Below are 23,596 nucleotides of genomic sequence, written 5' to 3' on the forward strand. Positions count from 1 at the left end.
AAAGGGGCATAGGAGGCGAGGCCTGTCCAGGGGTGCAGAGGAGGTGATACCTGTCCGGGTGGTACAGAGAAGGTGAGACCTGTAGAGAGGGGGTGAGGGGCAAAGGAGGTGAGACCTGTGGAGAGGGGGAGGGGCAGAGGAGGAGGTTAGAAGAGGTGAAGCCTTTAGAGGGGGAGGCACAAAGAAGGCGAGGCCTGTCCAGCAGGTGCAGAGGAGGGGAGGACTGTCCATGGGATGTAGAGGGGTGAGGCCTGTTTGGAGGTAGGTTCAGAGGAGGCGAGACCTGTCGGGGGGATACAAAGGAAGCAAGGCCTGTCCAGGGGGCTCAGAGGAGGTGAGTGAGGCCTGTCCAGGGGGGTGTAGAGGAGGTGAGGCCTGTCCAGGGGTGCAGAGGAGGGGAGGACTGTCCATGGGATGTAGAGGGGGTAAGGCCTGTTTGGAGATAGGTGCAGAGGAAGCAAGGCCTGTCCAGGGGTGCAGAGGAGGTGAGGTTTGCCCAGGGGGGTGTAGAGGAGGTGAGGCCTGTCCAGGGGTGCAGAGGGGGAGAGGCCTGTTCAGGAGGGTGTAGAGGAGGTGAGGCCTGTCCTGTGTTTGGGTGGTTCAAATGAGGTGGCGCCTCTCCAGGAGGGATGCAGTGGAGATGCAGCCTGTTCGTCCAGGCGGGGTGGTCGAGAGCTGAGTTTAAGTTTGTTCATTGTTGTCCTAAGAGATTTGTGGAATGAGTGTAAGTTGCTTGTAAACTGGCCAATTGAGTGAAGCGCCTCAAAATATTTTATTATATAGTACAAGAGATTAATGCAGATTTGCAGACAATATTGCAACGGTAAAAGAGGGCGCATCTTTTAGCTTTGCCTCCAGAGGTTAGTTCACATATAAAGCAAAATGTGAGGGGATGCAGACTAACATTGCGGAAGAGATTTTGTTTTACGCAAAGTTCTGTAGTGAGAATTTTGTTACTAAGCAGAAAAATATCAAAGAAAAAATAATGAGCGCTCAGACAAAAAGGTTCCAAACGGGTGACGAAAGTGGTTCTCATGGATTGTATTCTTGTTTTGATTCTGGGTTTGTTGCTGGTGTGAATTTGGATATGCACGGCGTACGTGTGCAGAGTAATGATGTTCAGTATGTGCAAGGAGGAAATGTTGTTCCTCTGGGTCAGGGCCGGACTGGGAACCCAAACCAGGCCTGACAATTTTGACGGACCAGCCCCGCCTCTTTTGTTGCTGGAGGGCGATATAGCAGCAACACAGCAAAACCAGCCCCCAGTAACAAATACGTTTCCCAGCACTGAAGAATCGGCCCCCACTCTTCCAGCCCCCCAGGGAAACACCCAAAGCCCGTTCCGGCCAGTCCGGCCCTGCTTAGGGTGTTGGTTTTACTGACAGTGGCAATTTAAATACCTCAAACACCAATAGTGTGCAGAATAAGACATGATCCTTGCGATTTGTGCAGGAACCTGGGAAACTGGAACATGAATCAGATGGCCAGAATGGGATGTCACAACCATTGGTCCCAGCCCAACTAGCCTCTGTGCCGAGCATGCAGAATCAAAGGCAGGTATATTGGAACATGCCTTCAGTCCCGATGGTCCCACAGCCCAGTGTAGAATAGAACGCCAAATTCTCAACACATTTATGATTTCAACAAAATCCTTTTTTAATTAATAATGATTTTCCACGACTTTCCTCTCCACTTGTAGTTTCTACTGGAGTGAATGAGACACAATGTCGGTGCCTGAGACGGGAGAAGGGTTGCATGCTTGGTGCAGTCCTAGAGGTCACCCAGAGTGGCCCTTTTGTAGAAGAAGTAAATGGATATCCAGCATCACTTTTAATCAATAAATGTGATACCCGTTCCACAGTCAGACTGACGGCAGCTCCCAACCCACCCCTCTTGGGAAAGGAGTGCAGGTTGTAGGCATTTGCAATAAACAACTAATGAGCTGTCAGCAAATGTTTCCGTACAAATTGGGTCAATGATGAATGGCCACAAACTTAAACCGTGATTAAGATCCAGTTAATTTGTGAAGGGAATAACCTTGTAAAATGACTTGTGGCTTTTAGGGGAATAGTCACAATTTAATATTCATTTTGTAGGTATGGTTTTTTAAATTACATTTTGTTGTGCCATGTTTTCTTGAACATTCATTTATGCTGTCATTTTTACCTCATCTTTAACCATGTTAATAATGTGTTCTCTCTTTCTAAAAACATATAAAATGTACAGTTTCAGGATATTTGCTGGGATTGTTTTATTTTACACTTTTCCTAAAGGCAGGCTACATGTCAGTCCTCTTACTGATTTTGTACTTAAGAACCTTTCCTTGATTTTTAACCCGTTAACCGCAGCGATAATTTCACGGCGGTGCAGGCGTATCGTTGCGCGGGCGGGGCCGCGTTGGCCGTTGAACGTGCGCAGCACTAGGAAGGTAATGCTCGTGACGTTCAACGGCCGACGGCAGCACTACACGGGGCAATTAAGCAGATTCTATGGCAGTTTGCTATATGATATTATAGATAAACAATTTTTTATTTCTTAGAACACATTTGTTGTGGTGGTTTGACTATTGACTTTACAGCTAGAGTTATTTCTGATTCTGGCTTTTGATATACTTTAGAGGTTCCCTTTATGTGATCCTCCTGCAAATATTATGATAATTATTTCTCTGACTGTGTTACCATGCAGGACCACAGTGGTTAATTGTTGAACATTCACAGCAATAACTGTGAAAGGAGGCTGAAGTCAGCCACTGGCTCTCCCTGGGCTCGGCTAAACTGCTTTTCCTCGTGCAGGTGAGCCAGTGAGATATAGGAGATGAGCAGAACCCCCACTCCATCCCGAGACGCCAGTGACACTGCGAGCTATGGGAAGAGGAAGGGTGGAGGCTCCTGTGCCCTGCTGCAGGCTCTATCTTCTGCCTTCTCCTGCCCAATCCATATAACTCGGAGAGGCAGTGGAAAGAGAAAGGCAGAGGCTGTGTATTAGGACATTTTAATGTTGAGAGCAGCGGGCCTATATCAGGTTGTATAGGCTGCTGCTACTCCATTGTCTTCAATGGAGGTCTCAACATTTCAATGTTCTAAGCTTTGTCTCGCAAAGTATTTATTCTGAATTCCAGTCCTTGGGTCGCCGTCCAATAGGGCTCACAAGACACTGACTCGCCCCATCATCCCTTCAGATCATTTATAGATAAAAAGCGCCAACACATTGACACTTTGTTGCTTTCATTGCTCAGCATTCGAACTCTGCCTCAGCTTGGCTTGTATTGCAGTTGCTCAGAGAGCATGGTTTCTATAAATATAAGAGTCTGGTTGACTGATTTATGCAGTGTGTACAGAATTATGTACAAGGAATTTACGTACCTTTGCAAACCAGATTGTTTTGATTTCCAAGTTTCATGGTCTGTAAATGGAAAGATGGGGGTTATGAAGAAGTGGACTGGATTGTTAGGGTTTATCTCTGAGACTGTGGGTGCACTCTATATTCACAGAGACTTTCTCCAGCAAGGGATCATGGATCGTGAACCGAAAAAAATATTAATTCATTAACCATAGTTGCTTCACAAATGCCTCCAGAGAACAAGAGATTCTTTTGTTTTGTAATTTCAGGACAGTTATTTGTAAAATGTGATGAAGTGTGATAGTCGTCTGACGCAAAACTATTTCTTTACTTCCTTTCAAGGTATTCTGGGATGACCAGGCAGTGCAGCGTGGCTGCCCCCCCTTGGAGGAACAAAATATAATATAACTGTCAGGTAAGGATTCCGATAACTATAAGTTTCCTTTTCCCCTGTTTCTCCTTTCTCTATTCCCTTTCTTGATCTCTGTTTTGTTTTTGTCTCTTCAGCTTCAACATTTGACACTATTCTTGTTGTTATCAAACTTCTGATAATAATATGATGGAGCCACATTCCTCCTTAACTATTGGCACATATGTCTTCTCCTCTACACCACGTGATACTCTCCTCCCTCTGACTGTTCTTTCAGCGTCTTTTCTCTCTTAATCTGACTTCCATCTCTTTACGTCCTCCTAAACTATCCTTTTCTGTCTTATCTACTACAAGCAAAAGACACAGTTTATGTGTGTGGACACACATGCACACAAGGCTTGCTTTAGGGTGGTGGTGGAGTCGCACCTGGTGCTGACCTTGGGGGCACTGTGTTTAGAAGTAACTTATGGGTTCACAAGCATCTGCTGCACAGTTTCCTGTGCTGGAACATGTGGTGAAAGTAGAAGATAGCCTTTTTTCTCTTTCTTCTGTTTTGTGTTTTTCTTTTCTAGACCCTTTTTAGTTTCCTTTACTGTTGTGCTGTTTTTTTCTCTTTTTCAGGTGTTGCAGTACCTGGGTCCTGTCGGAGGAGTGTGATGAGTTCTGGGCCACCAAGTAAGTCCTTATCATCCGCACAATTTGAAATAGTGAATTCCACTGAGCTAACTGCACACAGCGTCAGTCTACAGTGGCATTTAAAGAAGTGATTACAACAAGGTGATTTCCTTCGTTCAATAAAATGGCCCTTCCTAGATCACTGGAAAAAGGAATAGATTGACTAGCTCATATTTATTTTAGATTACAAAAAACAAGAAAAGACTCTGGTATGTTTCGTCATAGAGTGGGAACACCTGGTGAGTGTGTTCATAAAGCCCTCACCCACCAACCTAGTTGGTGGCATGCTTCATCATCGGGCCCACCCAGTAGCACCTAGCGTGCCCCGGGTGTGCTTCAACGCCTGATTACAGCGGAGCTGGTATTTGGCTGAGTGTGCAGTGAAGATAGTTAAGAAAGTGATGTTAAAACGGCTTGGCGGGGGTCCCAGTACCCGAGGGTAGAATTAGACTTTAATACCTGGGCCTCCGTCAGCGGTTAAAAAATAAGGCTGGAAGATGTAAGAGTTACGACCTCTCACATCCAATGGGTCAACATGTTTCAGCCAGTGCCTTATGACTATGCTGGCTTTCTTCAGGACCTAAATAAAAGGGGTGAGTGTAAGTAAACTAGTGGGAGTGTGGTTTAGACTAGGTGTCTACACGCCCTAAAGTGTATCTATGTGTGAGAGGGGGATTCCCTTCTCAAGACCACCTGTACATGTAACATTTATGGACAAAAGACAAAACATACAAGGAAAAAATAGAGTCATTCGGATGTACAAAGTTGTGCACATCTGATTGCCGTCACTATAGCGGATTCATGTGGGCTATAGGCGACTAGAAAGTAATGGTATTGGTGGTACCATTACGGTGAGAATCGCACTTGTAACTCGAGGGTGAGGTAGTTAAAAGACGGGAAAAACATTGTGCATAAGTGTAGAGCGGCGCAAGAGGGCACTCTTACGCTAGTTTTTGCTCAGTCTGACCTCAAGGTTGGGAGGTGGCAAGGGCTTGACCCTAAGGAGACAAACGTATTACCACACTGATTAGGGAGACCTGTAGGGGAGAAAAGAGCGCTTACCAGGAGTCGTGGTGGTTGTTTCTCATACTCACAGCTTTTCTGGGCAGAGCCTGCTCTGGACCTGTAGTGCCTCCTTCGCATACCGGTGAGGAGTGGACGTTTCCCAGGTCTTAAATAGTCCGGTTAATTGAATAACCAAATGCACCTGCAGGTATGGGAGGCAATGGTAGAAAGACTCGGGTGTCCGAGTCATGGTGCCTGAGGAGAGTGTGGGCGCATTATGAGCGCGTGCGCATTAGCGTAGGGTCGCGTTAGTAAGCCTGCATTAGCGTAGGCGTTTCCCAGGCAGAGAGCCGCCTACGGGGCTAGCGCACGGTGTGCGCGCATGAGCAGTGTGGCCGGGTATGGTCTGCGCATGTGCAGGGCTGTAGTGTCTCTCAGCCGCGCATTTGCGGGGCGCTATTGGTGGACAAAGTGTCCTTACAGTATTGAGATCCAAGAACATCTTCAATTCATCAGTAGTGCCTCTCCAAAATAACAAACAGTCGTCAATGAACCTTCCCCAGTAGTATATATGATCTATCCATTGACTGGCATATGCTGTATGCAGATAAAGATCTTAAGCCTTATCTTAAAGATAATCCAAGTATTACCTTTAGAAAAGGAATGACGATTGCTAATATTGTCAGCCCGAGTTACCCTAAACCCAGTGTTCACCCAGGATACAGTGAATGGTTACGTGCTCGCCCTAAAGGCTTCCATTACTGTGGCAATTGTAGTTCATGTTGGTGGGCACGGAGGAAAGTCTTGACATTTGAATATAATGATACAGGTATTCATTACATAAATACCTTTATCAACTGTGATTCTAATTTTGTTATTTATGTCATTGCCTGTGCCTGCGGAAAAATTTACGTAGGGAGCACTGTAAGGAGGCTTAAAGATAGGATGGTGGAGCACTATCGGGCACTCAAGAATGGAGATACGAGATATCCGATAGCGTCGCATTCTATACAAAACAGCAATGATAAGGAGAATCATAAATTTTCATTCCATGGTATTGAACAGGTGGTACTTGATAAACGTGGAGGAGATAGAACACTGAAATTAAGACGAAGAGAGGCACGCTGGATTATGGTTCTTCGGGCTGTAGAAGAAGGACTTAATATTGATACAGAACTTCAATATTTCTTAGGAGAATAATCATGTTTAGTGTGTAATAGTTATTTTACTATAATGAGAAAGATTTGGCTCTTGTCCTTTTACGTATGGTGTTAAAATAGTGTTACAATTGTAATTGTTATCATCTAATGAAACCTGGGTACTTCAAATGCATACGCTATGACCCCTTATGACCGATAATGCTTGAATTTTATCAGTTTTTAACATAGGAATGACGCGGGACGCTCAACACTCTGTCACCACATAACTAATCAAGATTAATTTACACTTTGCGGAATTCAATACGTATTAACTGAATTTGATGATACTTCTAAATTGTACAGAATCGTGACCCCTCTCTTAAATGAATTATGATACATAATAATAATACTGTACTTTAGTAAAATCCTTAGTTCTAATATGGTGTTTAATAATTAATAATTTACTCTGATTATGTAGTTAGTGATATGAATTTCGATACATAGAATAGTGTAAACACTAGCCGTTCCAAGATGGCGGTGGGAAACTGACCTACGCGATCCTACACGTTACACATTGAACATTTGTGATAATTCGGCATATTGACCATATAACTAATCTAGTTAATTTACACTTTGTGGAACTCAATATAAATTTGGTGTTACTTCTGTATTGCACAGAATCATGACCCCTATCTTAAATTAATTATAATAACATGGTACTTTAGTACAATTCTTTGTTCTAATTATCTCATTTATTTGTTGTTTAATAATTAATAATCTTCTCAGAATAAATAGTTAGTGATATGAATTTATGTTAATAGAGAATAGCGACCTAGCGACCTTATACCTCTCCCTTGCAAACACTAGCCGTTCCAAGATGGCGGTAGGATACTGGCCACCGCGATCCTACACATTACACATTGAATACTTGGGACAATTCGGCATATCGGTAAATAATGTCGCACTGCCTGTTTTAGTTATATTTGTAGAATTGAATGTATACCACAATGGGGATAATAAAATATATTGCAATAGACAAACGTGTTTAAAAAACATGTTTAAAGATGGCGGCTGTCATTTGATATTTTAAGTAGGCACGGTAGCACCTTACGTGGTACTACTTTAGAAAGATGGCGGTTACTACACACATCGATCACTGATACATGAGGAGCCACCGCTAAATATATTACGGAAGAGGGATATAGGTAAGAGCTAATTCTTGTACCGTTATTTATACTAAGATTGTTTACTGTCAGGAGATCCGTAATAAGTGGCCCTTCTTTCATAGACCCTGTATACCGGACTCATCTCGGAATGAGAGTGCGGGATGTCTAACAAGTGAAAGATTAGGTAAGAGAGAGTATGGCGAATTAATAATACGGCTATTATCTCTTACACACAGTGAGATATATAATAGAAGCATGCTTTGATCCCTTTTGACAGATTGACTAACGCGTGATAATCTGTCGCAACAGTTATTGACGGGAGTGAGAACGGAGAGAGGTATACTTTGATATCTATCGTTTTTTAGAAGTTGTGATTAATATCACTTGATATATTGGGAATAGTTTTTCCTGTGACAATTTATAATGGTTGTGCTTGGCTTATATTGATGTACATGGACTGAAGTAATATGGTCCTTGATGATTGTGGTGACATTGCTTAGAGCCTCCCTATATCATTCCAGGAATTGATGCTTGCAGAGCCAAATTAGAGCTCGAAACTGCTAGAGATTAAAGGACAAAAACTAATGGATGAAGGTAATATAATTAGGTGGAATGAATTTGGCACAAGGACAGAATGTTTTTTCTGTGTGTTATGTTCTTACACTGGGATCCACTTAACGCATATAAGATTTGTCACTATTATGAGGGTGCTGTGTTTATGCTCTCACCTAGGTGGTGATTTTTTGTAACTTGACTTAACTTTTCTTAAATTGAACTTATAACTTGTAGTATATACTTGAGCTTATATTGTATTATTTTGGCTTGCAGCCCTGATGAAGTTGGTTGGCATTGATAATTGCCCAACGAAACACGTGTTGGCTGGTGCTGATGCACATTGGAAGTTGTGAAACTTGAAATTTTGATTTGAAATTGATAAACGTGGAACTTTGGAATACTTCGAGTGAATAAAGAACTCGTGAGACAGAACAGAACTTTGGACTGAAATTTCCTACTTTACTTTGGATTGATGTACTTTGAACCTGGTGCATGAAAGCCCATTTATATACTTTGATCCTGGTGCTTGAATAATTTACGAGTTGAGAAAGTGTTTATTATTTTTCTTACTATTGATTTGATTGGGCCTTTATAATTGATTCGTTGTTGCTGAGAAATACAGCATTAGTAATTAGATTGCTCAACAGGAATTTGAATTTATTTTTTAACCGCTGACGGGGGCCCAGGTATTAAAGTCTAATTCTACCCTCGGGTACTGGGACCCCCGCCAAGCCGTTTTAACATCACTTTCTTAACTATCTTCACTGCACACTCAGCAAAATACCAGCTCCGCTGTAATCAGGCGTTGAAGCACACCCGGGGCACGCTAGGTGCTACTGGGTGGGCCCGATGATGAAGCATGCCACCAACTAGGTTGGTGGGTGAGGGCTTTATGAACACACTCACCAGGTGTTCCCACTCTATGACGAAACATACCAGAGTCTTTTCTTGTTTTTTGTAATCTAAAATAAATATGAGCTAGTCTCTTTTTGATTAAATCACATATTACCCCGGGGATAAGGACTAGCTTTCTGGTCCTCTCGCTCTCTCTTGATTCCGCATTATACGGCAGCGCACAGCTGCGAGAGTATTCCTAGCACCATGGCAGAAAACCATGGTCTGACATTTGATGAAAGCGATGTGGCAGATATTCTGTCTGACCCATTGTTCCAAGCTGACTTTAACATCGCCAGCATCATCGCACAAACCACTGATTGGGAGAGCTTGACCGAAAAGAAGCGCAACAGGATATCCACTATTCTTCATGGGACAATCTTGACACAATACCTCAGAACCAACACGGCGCCTAGGGGTCTTCTAGTAACCAATGCTCCCAGGATCTTCCTCGATGATCCAACTTTCAGGAAGGACTGGGCCCAGATCGCCTGGCACTGCACCAGGGACTGGATGATCCTTATTGTAAAAACAGCAAAACGCCTCTCAGAAGCCTTTCTGGTTGAAATCCAAGCCACAGAAAGTCACTTCAAAGCCACCATAACTGCTTACAAAAAGAAATTGGACGATCAGAATAAAGACATAAGCGAGTACAAAGACTACCTGACTCAGGCTAAAATAAAGAAATTTGACAAAGACCTGAAAAAATTCAGTTACGCCAAGGTCTACCCATACTCAGAAGAAGATTACACTCCTCAGACCAAAAATACCAGCATGTCTAACACTTCAGGGGATGACAGTTCTGTCTCCAGTGACTCCAGCACTGGCTCGACGAAACGGGGAGGACGAGGCAGACGTGGACAACGCTGGCAGAACAACTGGCAAGGAGGACAACCGGGACAATTCCACGGTTTCCCACCAAATTTCGGCCCCATGCAAAACCCCTACTTTGGCTTCCCGCCCATGTACCCGCCCGGGCCAATGCCTTTATTTGCAGGCAACCAGGGACCACACATTCCTTTTTTAGGACAGGGCAGAAGAGCACGGGGCAGAAGAAGATCAAACCCACAACAACTACAAGTACACTGCGGCGGAGAGGAGAACCCGGTCAGCGCGAACACACGCCAGAAGACGAAAGAGGCAACCCCGGGAACCAGCAAACAATGAGACCGGACGACCAACCATCATTGGTTTTCAACCTGTCCAGCACACCCCTGACCGCTAAAGAACAATCAGTACTTGAAAAAGGCTTATCGTTTGTTCCAACAAGACTTGATCAATTTAAACTACACGTGGAACTGGCACAATTCTTCAGGAAACTAAAACTGAAGTCGTTTTTCGAAAAACCAATCCTCGAAATAGAACCAGTCCGTGACAATCTCAATGTCACAGGACTCCGACCAAAATCCACGTTTGTACCACCACCCTCTGCCATTCCCCCCGAAATCACGACATTTGAACAGGCTGTGTACAATGATGTAGAGAGATTAAACCCTACCAATCACTTCAACAATCTATCCTGGGAAGACAGGAAGATCCTACAACACCTACAAGATAATCCCTTGATCATTATCAAACCGGCAGACAAAGGAGGAGGCATCGTCCTTCAAGACAAGCAAGACTATGACACGGAGTGTCGCAGATTACTGAGCGACAACAGGAATTATCGACGGCTGGAACATGACCCAACAAATGAATTACGGACTACGATCCACACGTTAGTCCAAAGAGCAGCGGATGCTAAACACATTTCCAAACAGGAAGCAGACTACCTCTGCCCCCAAAATACCAGGATTCCATACTTTTACACTGTACCCAAAGTACACAAGGGGGTCAGCCCCCCTCCTGGAAGACCCATTGTGTCGGGCATTAATTCCCTACTGGAACCACTGTCACGCTACTGTGACTTTTTCTTGAATCCCTTAGTGCAATCGACACCGACGTACATAAAAGACACCAAGCACCTCCTACAAGTCTTAAATAACAAAGAATTCAACCCCGCCACACAACTACTGGTAGGCTTGGACGTGGAGAGTCTGTACACCAGCCTCCCACAAGATGCCACTCTCAAAGTACTCCATGACATCCTTATGGCAACAAATTAGGATTACCACACCCCCAGGGCCTTCGTACTGGCCTGCGCCACCCTGGCACTCAAAGAAAACTACTTTGAGTTTGACGGCACCCTCTACCTACAATTGAATGGGACGTCTATGGGCAGTGTTTTCGCCCCCAGCGTAGCGGGATTGTACGTCCACCATTTTGAAGAGTGCCACATAGTGACAGACACCAACCCCTACATCAACCATATCCTGAGCTGGCGCAGGTATATAGATGATATTCTGGTGGTCTGGCAGGGTTCCCATTCTGACCTGGACAAATTCATGACCTGGCTAAACAACAGGGACCCTTACCTCAAATTCACCAGCACGGCCAGTAACAGCCATCTCCCTTTCCTAGACCTGGACATCACAGTCAAGGATGGCACTCTGATCACGACAACTTATTACAAACCAACAGCAAGGAATTCATTGCTTGACTTCACCAGCTTCCACCCCCGCCCACTCAGAGAGAACTTGCCCTACGGACAATTTCTGCGCATACGCAGAAACTGCACCTACATCTCTGACTACAAAAAACAGTCTGCGGAATTGGCCACCAAGCTGGAACAACGTGGTTACCCAAAGTCCATCATCAGCAAAACCCAGAAGAGGGCGAGAAACCAGAATCGGGAAGCCCTCCTTGAGACCGTCACCAAAGACCAAGACACTCAACCCATCACCTGTGTCACGACCTATAACACAGCATCAAATGAAGTGTCAAAGATCATATAAAAACACTGGAAAGTAATCAATTCAGGACAGAGGAAATGGGACATCCCTAGATTTGCATACAAGCGATGCAACAATCTCAAAGACCGTCTGGTCAGTACCCGCCCAAGACCACCACCCCAACCAGCCACTAACACCCTTCTGAATATATGGGGCCTCCCCAAGGTCACCGGACATTACCCTTGCAATGACTGCAGTGTGTGTCACCTCACCACTCATACCAAAACTCTGGACCTGGAGCCAAACAAGGTGTGGACTCAACGTAGCCACACAAATTGTAACTCTCGCAACCTTGTCTATCTTATCACATGCACATGTGGGCTCCGGTACATTGGAATGACCACACGAAAAATAAAGACACGAACAACAGAACATCGAAGCACCATAAGATGTAAAAATAACATAAGCAGATTGACCAACCACTTCATTACTCAATGTCACACACCCAATGACCTAACCTGGACGGTCATAGAGCAGGTTCCTGAAGGCACCGTGGACAATGACAATAAACTGCTGCACGCGGAACAACGGTGGATCTACCGCCTTTCCACAGCTACCCAGGGATTGAATGATGCCATCCCGTGGAATTCCTTGACCCATCACTGATTGACCCCCATGTCCCAACCGACATAACTGTGGTTTGCTTCCCTGTTCACATACCAGGACTATACACTGTCAATTGTCCCAGAGAATAGTGTAGATTGCCCCATACTTCCTTTCCAATTAGCCTACAGTATTAACATCGACATCCTATGTGTCCCTTGACATATTTGGGACTGTAAGGACACTTTGTCCACCAATAGCGCCCCGCACATGCGCGGCTGAGAGACACTACAGCCCTGCACATGCGCAGACCATACCCGGCCACACTGCGCATGCGCGCACACCGTGCGCTAGCCCCGTAGGCGGCTCTCCGCCTGGGAAACGCCTACGCTAATGCAGGCTTACTAACGCGACCCTACGCTAATGCGCACGCGCTCATAATGCGCCCACACTCTCCTCAGGCACCATGACTCGGACACCCGAGTCTTTCTACCATTGCCTCCCATACCTGCAGGTGCATTTGGTTATTCAATTAACCGGACTATTTAAGACCTGGGAAACGTCCACTCCTCACCGGTATGCGAAGGAGGCACTACAGGTCCAGAGCAGGCTCTGCCCAGAAAAGCTGTGAGTATGAGAAACAACCACCACGACTCCTGGTAAGCGCTCTTTTCTCCCCTACAGGTCTCCCTAATCAGTGTGGTAATACGTTTGTCCCCTTAGGGTCAAGCCCTTGCCACCTCCCAACCTTGAGGTCAGACTGAGCAAAAACTAGCATAAGAGTGCCCTCTTGCGCCGCTCTACACTTATGCACAATTTTTTCCCGTCTTTTAACCACCTCACCCTCGAGTTACAAGTGCGATTCTCACCGTAATGGTACCACCAATACCATTACTATCTAGTCGCCTATAGCCCACATGAATCCGCTATAGTGACGGCAATCAGATGTGCACAACTTTGTACATCCGAATGACTCTATTTTTTCCTTGTATGTTTTGTCTTTTGTCCATAAATGTTACATGTACAGGTGGTCTTGAGAAGGGAATCCCCCTCTCACACATAGATACACTTTAGGGCGTGTAGACACATAGTCTAAACCACACTCCCACTAGTTTACTTACACTCACCCCTTTTATTTAGGTCCTGAAGAAAGCCAGCATAGACATAAGGCACTGGCTGAAACATGTTGACCCATTGGATGTGAGAGGTCGTAACTCGCCTCTTACATCTTCCAGGCTTATTTTTTAACCGCTGACGGAGGCCCAGGTATTAAAGTCTAATTCTACCCTCGGGTACTGGGACCCCCGCTAAGCCGTTTTAACATCACTTTCTTAACTATCTTCACTGCACACTCAGCAAAATACCAGCTCTGCTGTAATCAGGCGTTAAAGCACACCCGGGGCACGCTAGGTGCTACTGGGTGGGCCCGATGATGAAGCATGCCACCAACTAGGTTGGTGGGTGAGGGCTTTATGAACACACTCACCAGGTGTTCCCACTCTATGACGAAACATACCAGAGTCTTTTCTTGTTTTTTGTAATCTAAAATAAATATGAGCTAGTCTCTTTTTGATTAAATCACATATTACCCCGGGGATAAGGACTAGCTTTCTGGTCCTCTCACTCTCTCTTGATTCCGCATTATACGGCAGCGCACAGCTGCGAGAGTATTCCTAGCACCATGGCAGAAAACCATGGTCTGACATTTGATGAAAGCGATGTGGCAGATATTCTGTCTGACCCATTGTTCCAAGCTGACTTTAACATCGCCAGCACCATCGCACAAACCACTGAATGGGAGAGCTTGACCGAAAAGAAGCGCAACAGGATATCCACTATTCTTCATGGGACAATCTTGACACAATACCTCAGAACCAACACGGCGCCTAGGGGTCTTCTAGTAACCAATGCTCCCAGGATCTTCCTCGATGATCCAACTTTCAGGAAGGACTGGGCCCAGATCGCCTGGCACTGCACCAGGGACTGGATGATCCTTATTATAAAAACAGCAAAACGCCTCTCAGAAGCCTTTCTGGTTGAAATCCAAGCCACAGAAAGTCACTTCAAAGCCACCATAACTGCTTACAAAAAGAAATTGGACGATCAGAATAAAGACATAAGCGAGTACAAAGACTACCTGACTCAGGCTAAAATAAAGAAATTTGACAAAGACCTGAAAAAATTCAGTTACGCCAAGGTCTACCCATACTCAGAAGAAGATTACACTCCTCAGACCAAAAATACCAGCATGTCTAACACTTCAGGGGATGACAGTTCTGTCTCCAGTGACTCCAGCACTGGCTCGACGAAACGGGGAGGACGAGGCAGACGTGGACAACGCTGGCAGAACAACTGGCAAGGAGGACAACCGGGACAATTCCACGGTTTCCCACCAAATTTCGGCCCCATGCAAAACCCCTACTTTGGCTTCCCACCCATGTACCCGCCCGGGCCAATGCCTTTATTTGCAGGCAACCAGGGACCACACATTCCTTTTTTAGGACAGGGCAGAAGAGCACGGGGCAGAAGAAGATCAAACCCACAACAACTACAAGTACACTGCGGCGGAGAGGAGAACCCGGTCAGCGCGAACACACGCCAGAAGACGAAAGAGGCAACCCCGGGAACCAGCAAACAATGAGACCGGACGACCAACCATCATTGGTTTTCAACCTGTCCAGCACACCCCTGACCGCTAAAGAACAATCAGTACTTGAAAAAGGCTTATCGTTTGTTCCAACAACAAGACTTGATCAATTTAAACTACACGTGGAACTGGCACAATTCTTCAGGAAACTAAAACTGAAGTTGTTTTTCGAAAAACCAATCCCCGAAATAGAACCAGTCCGTGACAAACTCAATGTCACAGGACTCCGACCAAAATCCACGTTTGTACCACCACCCTCTGCCATTCCCCCCGAAATCACGACATTTGAACAGGCTGTGTACAACGATGTAGAGAGATTAAACCCTACCAATCACTTCAACAATCTATCCTGGGAAGACAGGAAGATCCTACAACACCTACAAGATAATCCCTTGATCATTATCAAACCGGCAGACAAAGGAGGAGGCATCGTCCTTCAAGACAAGCAAGACTATGACACGGAGTGTCGCAGATTACTGAGCGACAACAGGAATTATCGACGGCTGGAACATGACCCAACAAATGAATTACGGACTACGATCCACACGTTAGTCCAAAGAGCAGCGGATGCTAAACACATTTCCAAACAGGAAGCAGACTACCTCTGCCCCCAAAATACCAGGATTCCATACTTTTACACTGTACCCAAAGTACACAAGGGGGTCAGCCCCCCTCCTGGAAGACCCATTGTGTCGGGCATTAATTCCCTACTGGAACCACTGTCACGCTACTGTGACTTTTTCTTGAATCCCTTAGTGCAATCGACACCGACGTACATAAAAGACACCAAGCACCTCCTACAAGTCTTAAATAACAAAGAATTCAACCCCGCCACACAACTACTGGTAGGCTTGGACGTGGAGAGTCTGTACACCAGCCTCCCACAAGATGCCACTCTCAAAGTACTCCATGACATCCTTATGGCAACAAATTAGGATTACCACACCCCCAGGGCCTTCGTACTGGCCTGCGCCACCCTGGCACTCAAAGAAAACTACTTTGAGTTTGACGGCACCCTCTACCTACAATTGAATGGGACGTCTATGGGCAGTGTTTTCGCCCCCAGCGTAGCGGGATTGTACGTCCACCATTTTGAAGAGTGCCACATAGTGACAGACACCAACCCCTACATCAACCATATCCTGAGCTGGCGCAGGTATATAGATGATATTCTGGTGGTCTGGCAGGGTTCCCATTCTGACCTGGACAAATTCATGACCTGGCTAAACAACAGGGACCCTTACCTCAAATTCACCAGCACGGCCAGTAGCAGCCATCTCCCTTTCCTAGACCTGGACATCACAGTCAAGGATGGCACTCTGATCACGACAACTTATTACAAACCAACAGCAAGGAATTCATTGCTTGACTTCACCAGCTTCCACCCCCGCCCACTCAGAGAGATCTTGCCCTACGGACAATTTCTGCGCATACGCAGAAACTGCACCTACATCTCTGACTACAAAAAACAGTCTGCGGAATTGGCCACCAAGCTGGAACAACGTGGTTACCCAAAGTCCATCATCAGCAAAACCCAGAAGAGGGCGAGAAACCAGAATCGGGAAGCCCTCCTTGAGACCGTCACCAAAGACCAAGACACTCAACCCATCACCTGTGTCACGACCTATAACACAGCATCAAATGAAGTGTCAAAGATCATATAAAAACACTGGAAAATAATCAATTCAGGACAGAGGAAATGGGACATCCCTAGATTTGCATACAAGCGATGCAACAATCTCAAAGACCGTCTGGTCAGTACCCGCCCAAGACCACCACCCCAACCAGCCACTAACACCCTTCTGAATATATGGGGCCTCCCCAAGGTCACCGGACATTACCCTTGCAATGACTGCAGTGTGTGTCACCTCACCACTCATACCAAAACTCTGGACCTGGAGCCAAACAAGGTGTGGACTCAACGTAGCCACACAAATTGTAACTCTCGCAACCTTGTCTATCTTATCACATGCACATGTGGGCTCCGGTACATTGGAATGACCACACGAAAAATAAAGACACGAACAACAGAACATCGAAGCACCATAAGATGTAAAAAGAACATAAGCAGATTGACCAACCACTTCATTACTCAATGTCACACACCCAATGACTTAACCTGGACGGTCATAGAGCAGGTTCCTGAAGGCACCGTGGACAATGACAATAAACTGCTGCACGCGGAACAACGGTGGATCTACCGCCTTTCCACAGCTACCCAGTGATTGAATGATGCCATCCCGTGGAATTCCTTGACCCATCACTGATTGACCCCCATGTCCCAACCGACATAACTGTGGTTTGCTTCCCTGTTCACATACCAGGACTATACACTGTCAATTGTCCCAGAGAATAGTGTAGATTGCCCCATACTTCCTTTCCAATTAGCCTACAGTATTAACATCGACATCCTATGTGTCCCTTGACATATTTGGGACTGTAAGGACACTTTGTCCACCAATAGCACCCCGCACATGCGCGGCTGAGAGACACTACAGCCCTGCACATGCGCAGACCATACCCGGCCACACTGCGCATGCGCGCACACCGTGCGCTAGCCCCGTAGGCGGCTCTCCGCCTGGGAAACGCCTACGCTAATGCAGGCTTACTAACGCGACCCTACGCTAATGCGCACGCGCTCATAATGCGCCCACACTCTCCTCAGGCACCATGACTCGGACACCCGAGTCTTTCTACCATTGCCTCCCATACCTGCAGGTGCATTTGGTTATTCAATTAACCGGACTATTTAGGACCTGGGAAACATCCACTCCTCACCGGTATGCGAAGGAGGCACTACAGGTCCAGAGCAGGCTCTGCCCAGAAAAGCTGTGAGTATGAGAAACAACCACCACGACTCCTGGTAAGCGCTCTTTTCTCCCCTACAGGTCTCCCTAATCAGTGTGGTAATACGTTTGTCCCCTTAGGGTCAAGCCCTTGCCACCTCCCAACCTTGAGGTCAGACTGAGCAAAAACTAGCGTAAGAGTGCCCTCTTGCGCCGCTCTACACTTATGCACAATGTTTTTCCCGTCTTTTAACCACCTCACCCTCGAGTTACAAGTGCGATTCTCACCGTAATGGTACCACCAATACCATTACTATCTAGTCGCCTATAGCCCACATGAATCCGCTATAGTGACGGCAATCAGATGTGCACAACTTTGTACATCCGAATGACTCTATTTTTTCCTTGTATGTTTTGTCTTTTGTCCATAAATGTTACATGTACAGGTGGTCTTGAGAAGGGAATCCCCCTCTCACACATAGATACACTTTAGGGCGTGTAGACACATAGTCTAAACCACACTCCCACTAGTTTACTTACACTCACCCCTTTTATTTAGGTCCTGAAGAAAGCCAGCATAGTCATAAGGCACTGGCTGAAACATGTTGACCCATTGGATGTGAGAGGTCGTAACTCGCCTCTTACATCTTCCAGGCTTATTTTTTAACCGCTGACGGAGGCCCAGGTATTAAAGTCTAATTCTACCCTCGGGTACTGGGACCCCCGCTAAGCCGTTTTAACATCACTTTCTTAACTATCTTCACTGCACACTCAGCAAAATACCAGCTCCGCTGTAATCAGGCGTTGAAGCACACCCGGGGCACGCTAGGTGCTACTGGGTGGGCCCGATGATGAAGCATGCCACCAACTAGGTTGGTGGGTGAGGGCTTTATGAACACACTCACCAGGTGTTCCCACTCTATGACGAAACATACCAGAGTCTTTTCTTGTTTTTTGTAATCTAAAATAAATATGAGCTAGTCTCTTTTTGATTAAATCACATATTACCCCGGGGATAAGGACTAGCTTTCTGGTCCTCTCTCTCTCTATTGATTCCGCAAAAGGAATAGATTAGCAGTCTAGGTGGGCAGGGGAGTAAATAACATCTGATAATTCATTAAAAGTATTACAAATATCTCATTGTGATGCCAGCCTTTGCCACAGAAATTGACAATTGATAGTGTTGGCTGCTTCTGAGAATTTGTGTCACAATATATGTGCAACTTGTGTTTCTTTCTTAAATATTAATTACGTTTTCGCTCACATCCATGAGCTCCAGTAATCCGAAGCTCCCAATCTACACAGTGTCCCAGAGCTGTTTCACCACTATCAGAAATGATACTCAACTGATTTCCTAGCTTGTTTTTGTATAAAGTATAAAGTCACAAATGTTTTGTCTTTGTTTTCATTTACAATTTTTGACTCCATTTCTACAGGTGATTGAAGCATGAACAGAAAAAAGAAGGTTTAAATTTAGTGAAATACAACGAAAAGGATTATTTCAAGGAAAGTTAAAACATTCTTGAGCTCTTGAGAAGAAACACATTCTATGTGCCAGGAACGGTGAGGATGTTGGAGTGGAAGAAACTGGTGAATGTGAAAGTTGTCAAATCCCTAAAGGAAAATGACCATACATACCAAGTGTCAGTAACTGAGATTGAGGAGAACATTGGCCACAATTGATTCCCACGCAGTTCACTTGAGAAAACTCAGTGTTGTAAATTCTGTTTGATGGTTTATGAGAAATGCTTTGGAGACCCAGACCCTCCCCAACAGATCAGCATCCGTAGACATGTTGTGATGTGACAGAACCGTCAAAAAGACTAATATCCCTGGTTTACAAGCGGAAGCTTTTGTCTCTGTCTCCTGAAGATGAGAGTAGAGAAAGGGTTGTTTAAAAGAAAGTCATTGTAAATACGCTTTCAGATGTCGTTACAGCAAAGATGCTGGATTATCATTTCCAATATAGGAAGATTTTCCCCCACCAACACTGTCTCTTGGGTCGATCCGAGTGGTTTCAAAGTGTCCTGTAACTCCAAAGTCGATCATGTACCTGTCTTAGCCACTGAGTAAAAAAGCATATATTGGCACGGAAAGTATAAAAGGGGCCAGTGTTACGCTATTGATAATTCATAAACCACCCTGGCATGCCCTAATCATCTGTCATTACTGGTATGAACAAACATACCTTACAGGCAAACACTAAAGCCCTAAGACCTTAAAACGCCTAAATCAAATGTGATAAACTAGAATCACTAAATAAGACTAATTAAACTAGAGGGAATTCACCCGGGCATAACTTGGAGAAAATGAATCCATGTCAGGCATCTTAATCAATACAAGGGGCTCCTCAGTGAAAGTTAATAAGACAAGTTAGATCAGTGCCTTTAAAGGTAGGAAAATGATCTCCAGGGAAAAACTATCATTAGTTAAATATATGTTAAGAAGAGCATCTGAAATGTACTTTAGAAGTTAATGCTGAGTTGTAACATAAACAAGTACACAATCAGAAATCAAATTCAGTCTTAAGATGACATTTATCCAGGAACAAACCCAACTTGGAGAAACAAACAACTTGAATAAGATCAATGACTGTGAGAACAGCTTTAGTTATCAATCCTACCTCACTAAACATGAGAAAACTAGCACTGGACGAAAACCCTATCAGTGTCCTGAATGCCAGAAACTCTTCAATCACAAATCCAGCCTTACGGTACATGAAAGAACCCACACTGGGCATAAACCGTATCAGTGCTCGGAATGCTGTAAAAGCTTCAGTAGCAAATCCAATCTCACTTCACATGAAAGAACCCACACTGGGCAAAAACCTTATCAGTGCCCTGAATGCCAAAAAAGCTTCAGTTTTAGTGGCAGTCTGATTCAACATCAGGGAATTCACACTGGCCAAAAACCTTATCAGTGCTCTGAGTGCCGGAAAAGCTTCAATCGTAAATCCAGACTTACTGCACATGAAAGAGCCCACACTGGACAAAAACCTTATCGGTGCTCTAAATGCTTTAAAAGCTTCAGTCATAAATCTAGCCTTACTGTACATGAAAGGACCCACACTGGACAAAAACCTTATCAGTGCTCTGAATGCTGTAAAAGCTTCAGTCATAAATCCAGCCTTACTGCACATGAAAGAACCCACACTGGGCAGAAACCGTATCAGTGTTCTGAATGCCAAAAAGGTTTCTATCACAAATCCGGTTTAACTCAACATGAGAGAATCCATACTGGGCTCGAACCCTATCAGTGCTCTGAATGCCAGAAAAGCTTCAGTCGAAAAATAATTCTCACTCACCATGAGAGAACTCACACTGGGCAAAAACCTTATCAGTGCTCTGAATGCTGTAAAAGCTTCAGTCATAAATCCAGCCTTATTGCACATGAAAGGACCCACACTGGACAAAAACCTTATCAGTGCTCTGAATGCTGTAAAAACTTCAGTCAGAAATACAACCTTACTTTGCATGAAAGAACCCACACTGGGCAGAAACGGTATCAGTGTTCTGAATGCCAAAAAGGTTTCTATCACAAATCCGGTTTAACTCAACATGAGAGAATACATACTGGGCTCAAACCCTATCAGTGCTCTGAATGCCAGAAAAGCTTCAGTCGGAAAATAACTCTCACTCACCATGAGAGAACTCACACTGGGGAAAAACCTTATCAGTGCACTGAATGCTGTAAAAGCTTCAATCAGAAATACAACCTTACTGTGCATGAAAGAAACCACACTGGGCATAAACGGTATCAGTGTTCTGAATGCCAAAAAGGTTACTATCACAAATCCGGTTTAACTCTACATGAGAGAATCCATACTGGGCTCAAACAGTATCAGTGCTCTGAATGCCAAAAAAGCTTCAGTCAGAAATGCAACCTTACTGTGCATGAAAGGACCCACACTGGGCAAAAACCTTATCAGTGCCCTGAATGCCAGCAAAGCTTCAGACTGAAACAGACTCTCACTCACCATGAGAGAACTCACACTGGGTATAAACCGTATCAGTGCTCTGAATGCCACAAAAGCTTCAGATTGAAAACAACTCTCACTAGACATGAGAGAACTCACACTGGGGTAAAACCTTCTTAGTTCTCGAAATGCTGGAAAAGTTTCAGCCGGAAAGCTGGTCTCACTCAACCTGCGAGAACTTACCTGGAAAAAACCTTGTCATTGTTCTAAATGCCTGGGAAGGGTCTGCTGGAGATTCAGTTTCATTCAACAAGAGAGAACCCACAATGAGAAAGAAAATGACTCATGCTCTCAATGTGACAAAAACTTCAGTTGTAAATGTAACCTTTCTATATAAGAGAGACAATGTGGGAGAATAAAAGGTGCTCACTGTCAACCCTGAGGAGGAGCTTTCAGCATCACAAAACATTTACATGAAGCAGCTCCATTGATTGTCCAACAAACTGTCTACTGAGAAAAGCACACAGCGAGGGATGGAAATGCTTGAATTAACCTCACTCTTTTGTAACTATTTGTGGCCTCATTCCATTCAGCGTGTTTTGCTCCCTGACTGTTTATAAGCAATGACTGACCCACAAACGCCATTCTATCCTGAATTTTGAGGTCACTTTGCTAGGATCTGGAATCCAAGTAACCTCGAAATGTTTCCAGCCTTAATGAGCCTCACCAGGGGGCTGCAGCAGGAGTCCCTTTGTCGTAGGTCCCTATGGGCCCAATGTCTGCTCATGTCTATGCCATGTAGGGCAGATCATTTAGAAAAACTAAAGGTGATGGATGGACTGGTAGTTAATCTCGGCAACATCCCATCACATCATTCTCTAGTCTTTTTGTAACTACAGACAAGGCCAGCCACATGCAAACCATTCTTGGCTGCACCCTAAATAGTCCTAATGACTTCTATTCCAAAAGGACACAGCCTCGTATTACAAAGATCCACATGAGTAGCCTCTTTCCATCTTCTTTTTGTTTCAAATGGAACCTGCTATCCCCTAAACCATGCCTCAGGCCTGCCACGTTCCATGCTTTGGCTCTTATCATCAACCTTGAACCTTCTCCATAACTTGGAAGCTCCAAAGACTTTGCAGCTGTTGTAACTGCTTGAAGTTTCCCACATTTTGATGGCCGTGAATTCAGGTTCAACTTGATAAACCAACTCTACTCTGTGGGAATTTTGCACTTCAAGCCCCTTCTGTGCAGCTCGTCATCTTCTGAGACTGATTCAGCCAAAAATCTTGCATCAAATTCCAGTGTTAATCATCACCAGAGACTAAACTCATCTTTGTCTTCTCGAGCATAGCTACCGAAGTCAGCTACAATTTTGTAGGTGCCTTCCTGATTGATTCAGTGGATCTGCTTTTTTTTTAAATTCATTTACCTTTTTGTTTAGTTTTGACAGTTGTTTTTGCTAATTCATAATCCTTAAATCACAGCCCTCCTTTAGATTTCGCTTCTTAATCATTATTAAATATTATTTTTGATCTAAACTTGGTTTGAATCTTAAAGTTCCTTGTCTATTTTTAATAAACTGTATTGAAATTTGTGACTTCCACTGTTTTGCTTTACCTTCGAGCGCGCCTTAGGCCATACTGCTCAAGCCACGTTACCAAAAGCGAGCTAAGAACACTTTAGTAGAAGACACATTTACCTTTGCTGACCAAAGTTTGGGAAAA

At 44.7% G+C, this 23,596-nt stretch overlaps 1 protein-coding gene across 1 annotated transcript; it reads left to right on the forward strand.

Moving 5' to 3' along the window:
- The first annotated feature begins 3,687 nt into the window (after positions 1-3,687).
- Positions 3,688-23,386, forward strand: LOC144806357 (uncharacterized). Its single transcript, XM_078672735.1, has 3 exons — positions 3,688-3,754; positions 4,331-4,384; positions 19,387-23,386. Exon 3 carries the CDS (start codon positions 20,481-20,483, stop codon positions 22,044-22,046), a length of 1,566 nt encoding a protein of 521 aa, XP_078528861.1. The 5' UTR covers positions 3,688-3,754; positions 4,331-4,384; positions 19,387-20,480; the 3' UTR covers positions 22,047-23,386.
- The last annotated feature ends 210 nt before the right edge of the window (positions 23,387-23,596 follow it).

The sequence above is a fragment of the Lissotriton helveticus genome (genome assembly GCF_964261635.1).
Source record: "Lissotriton helveticus chromosome 1_1 unlocalized genomic scaffold, aLisHel1.1 SUPER_1_unloc_66, whole genome shotgun sequence".
Taxonomy (NCBI): Eukaryota; Metazoa; Chordata; class Amphibia; order Caudata; family Salamandridae; genus Lissotriton; species Lissotriton helveticus.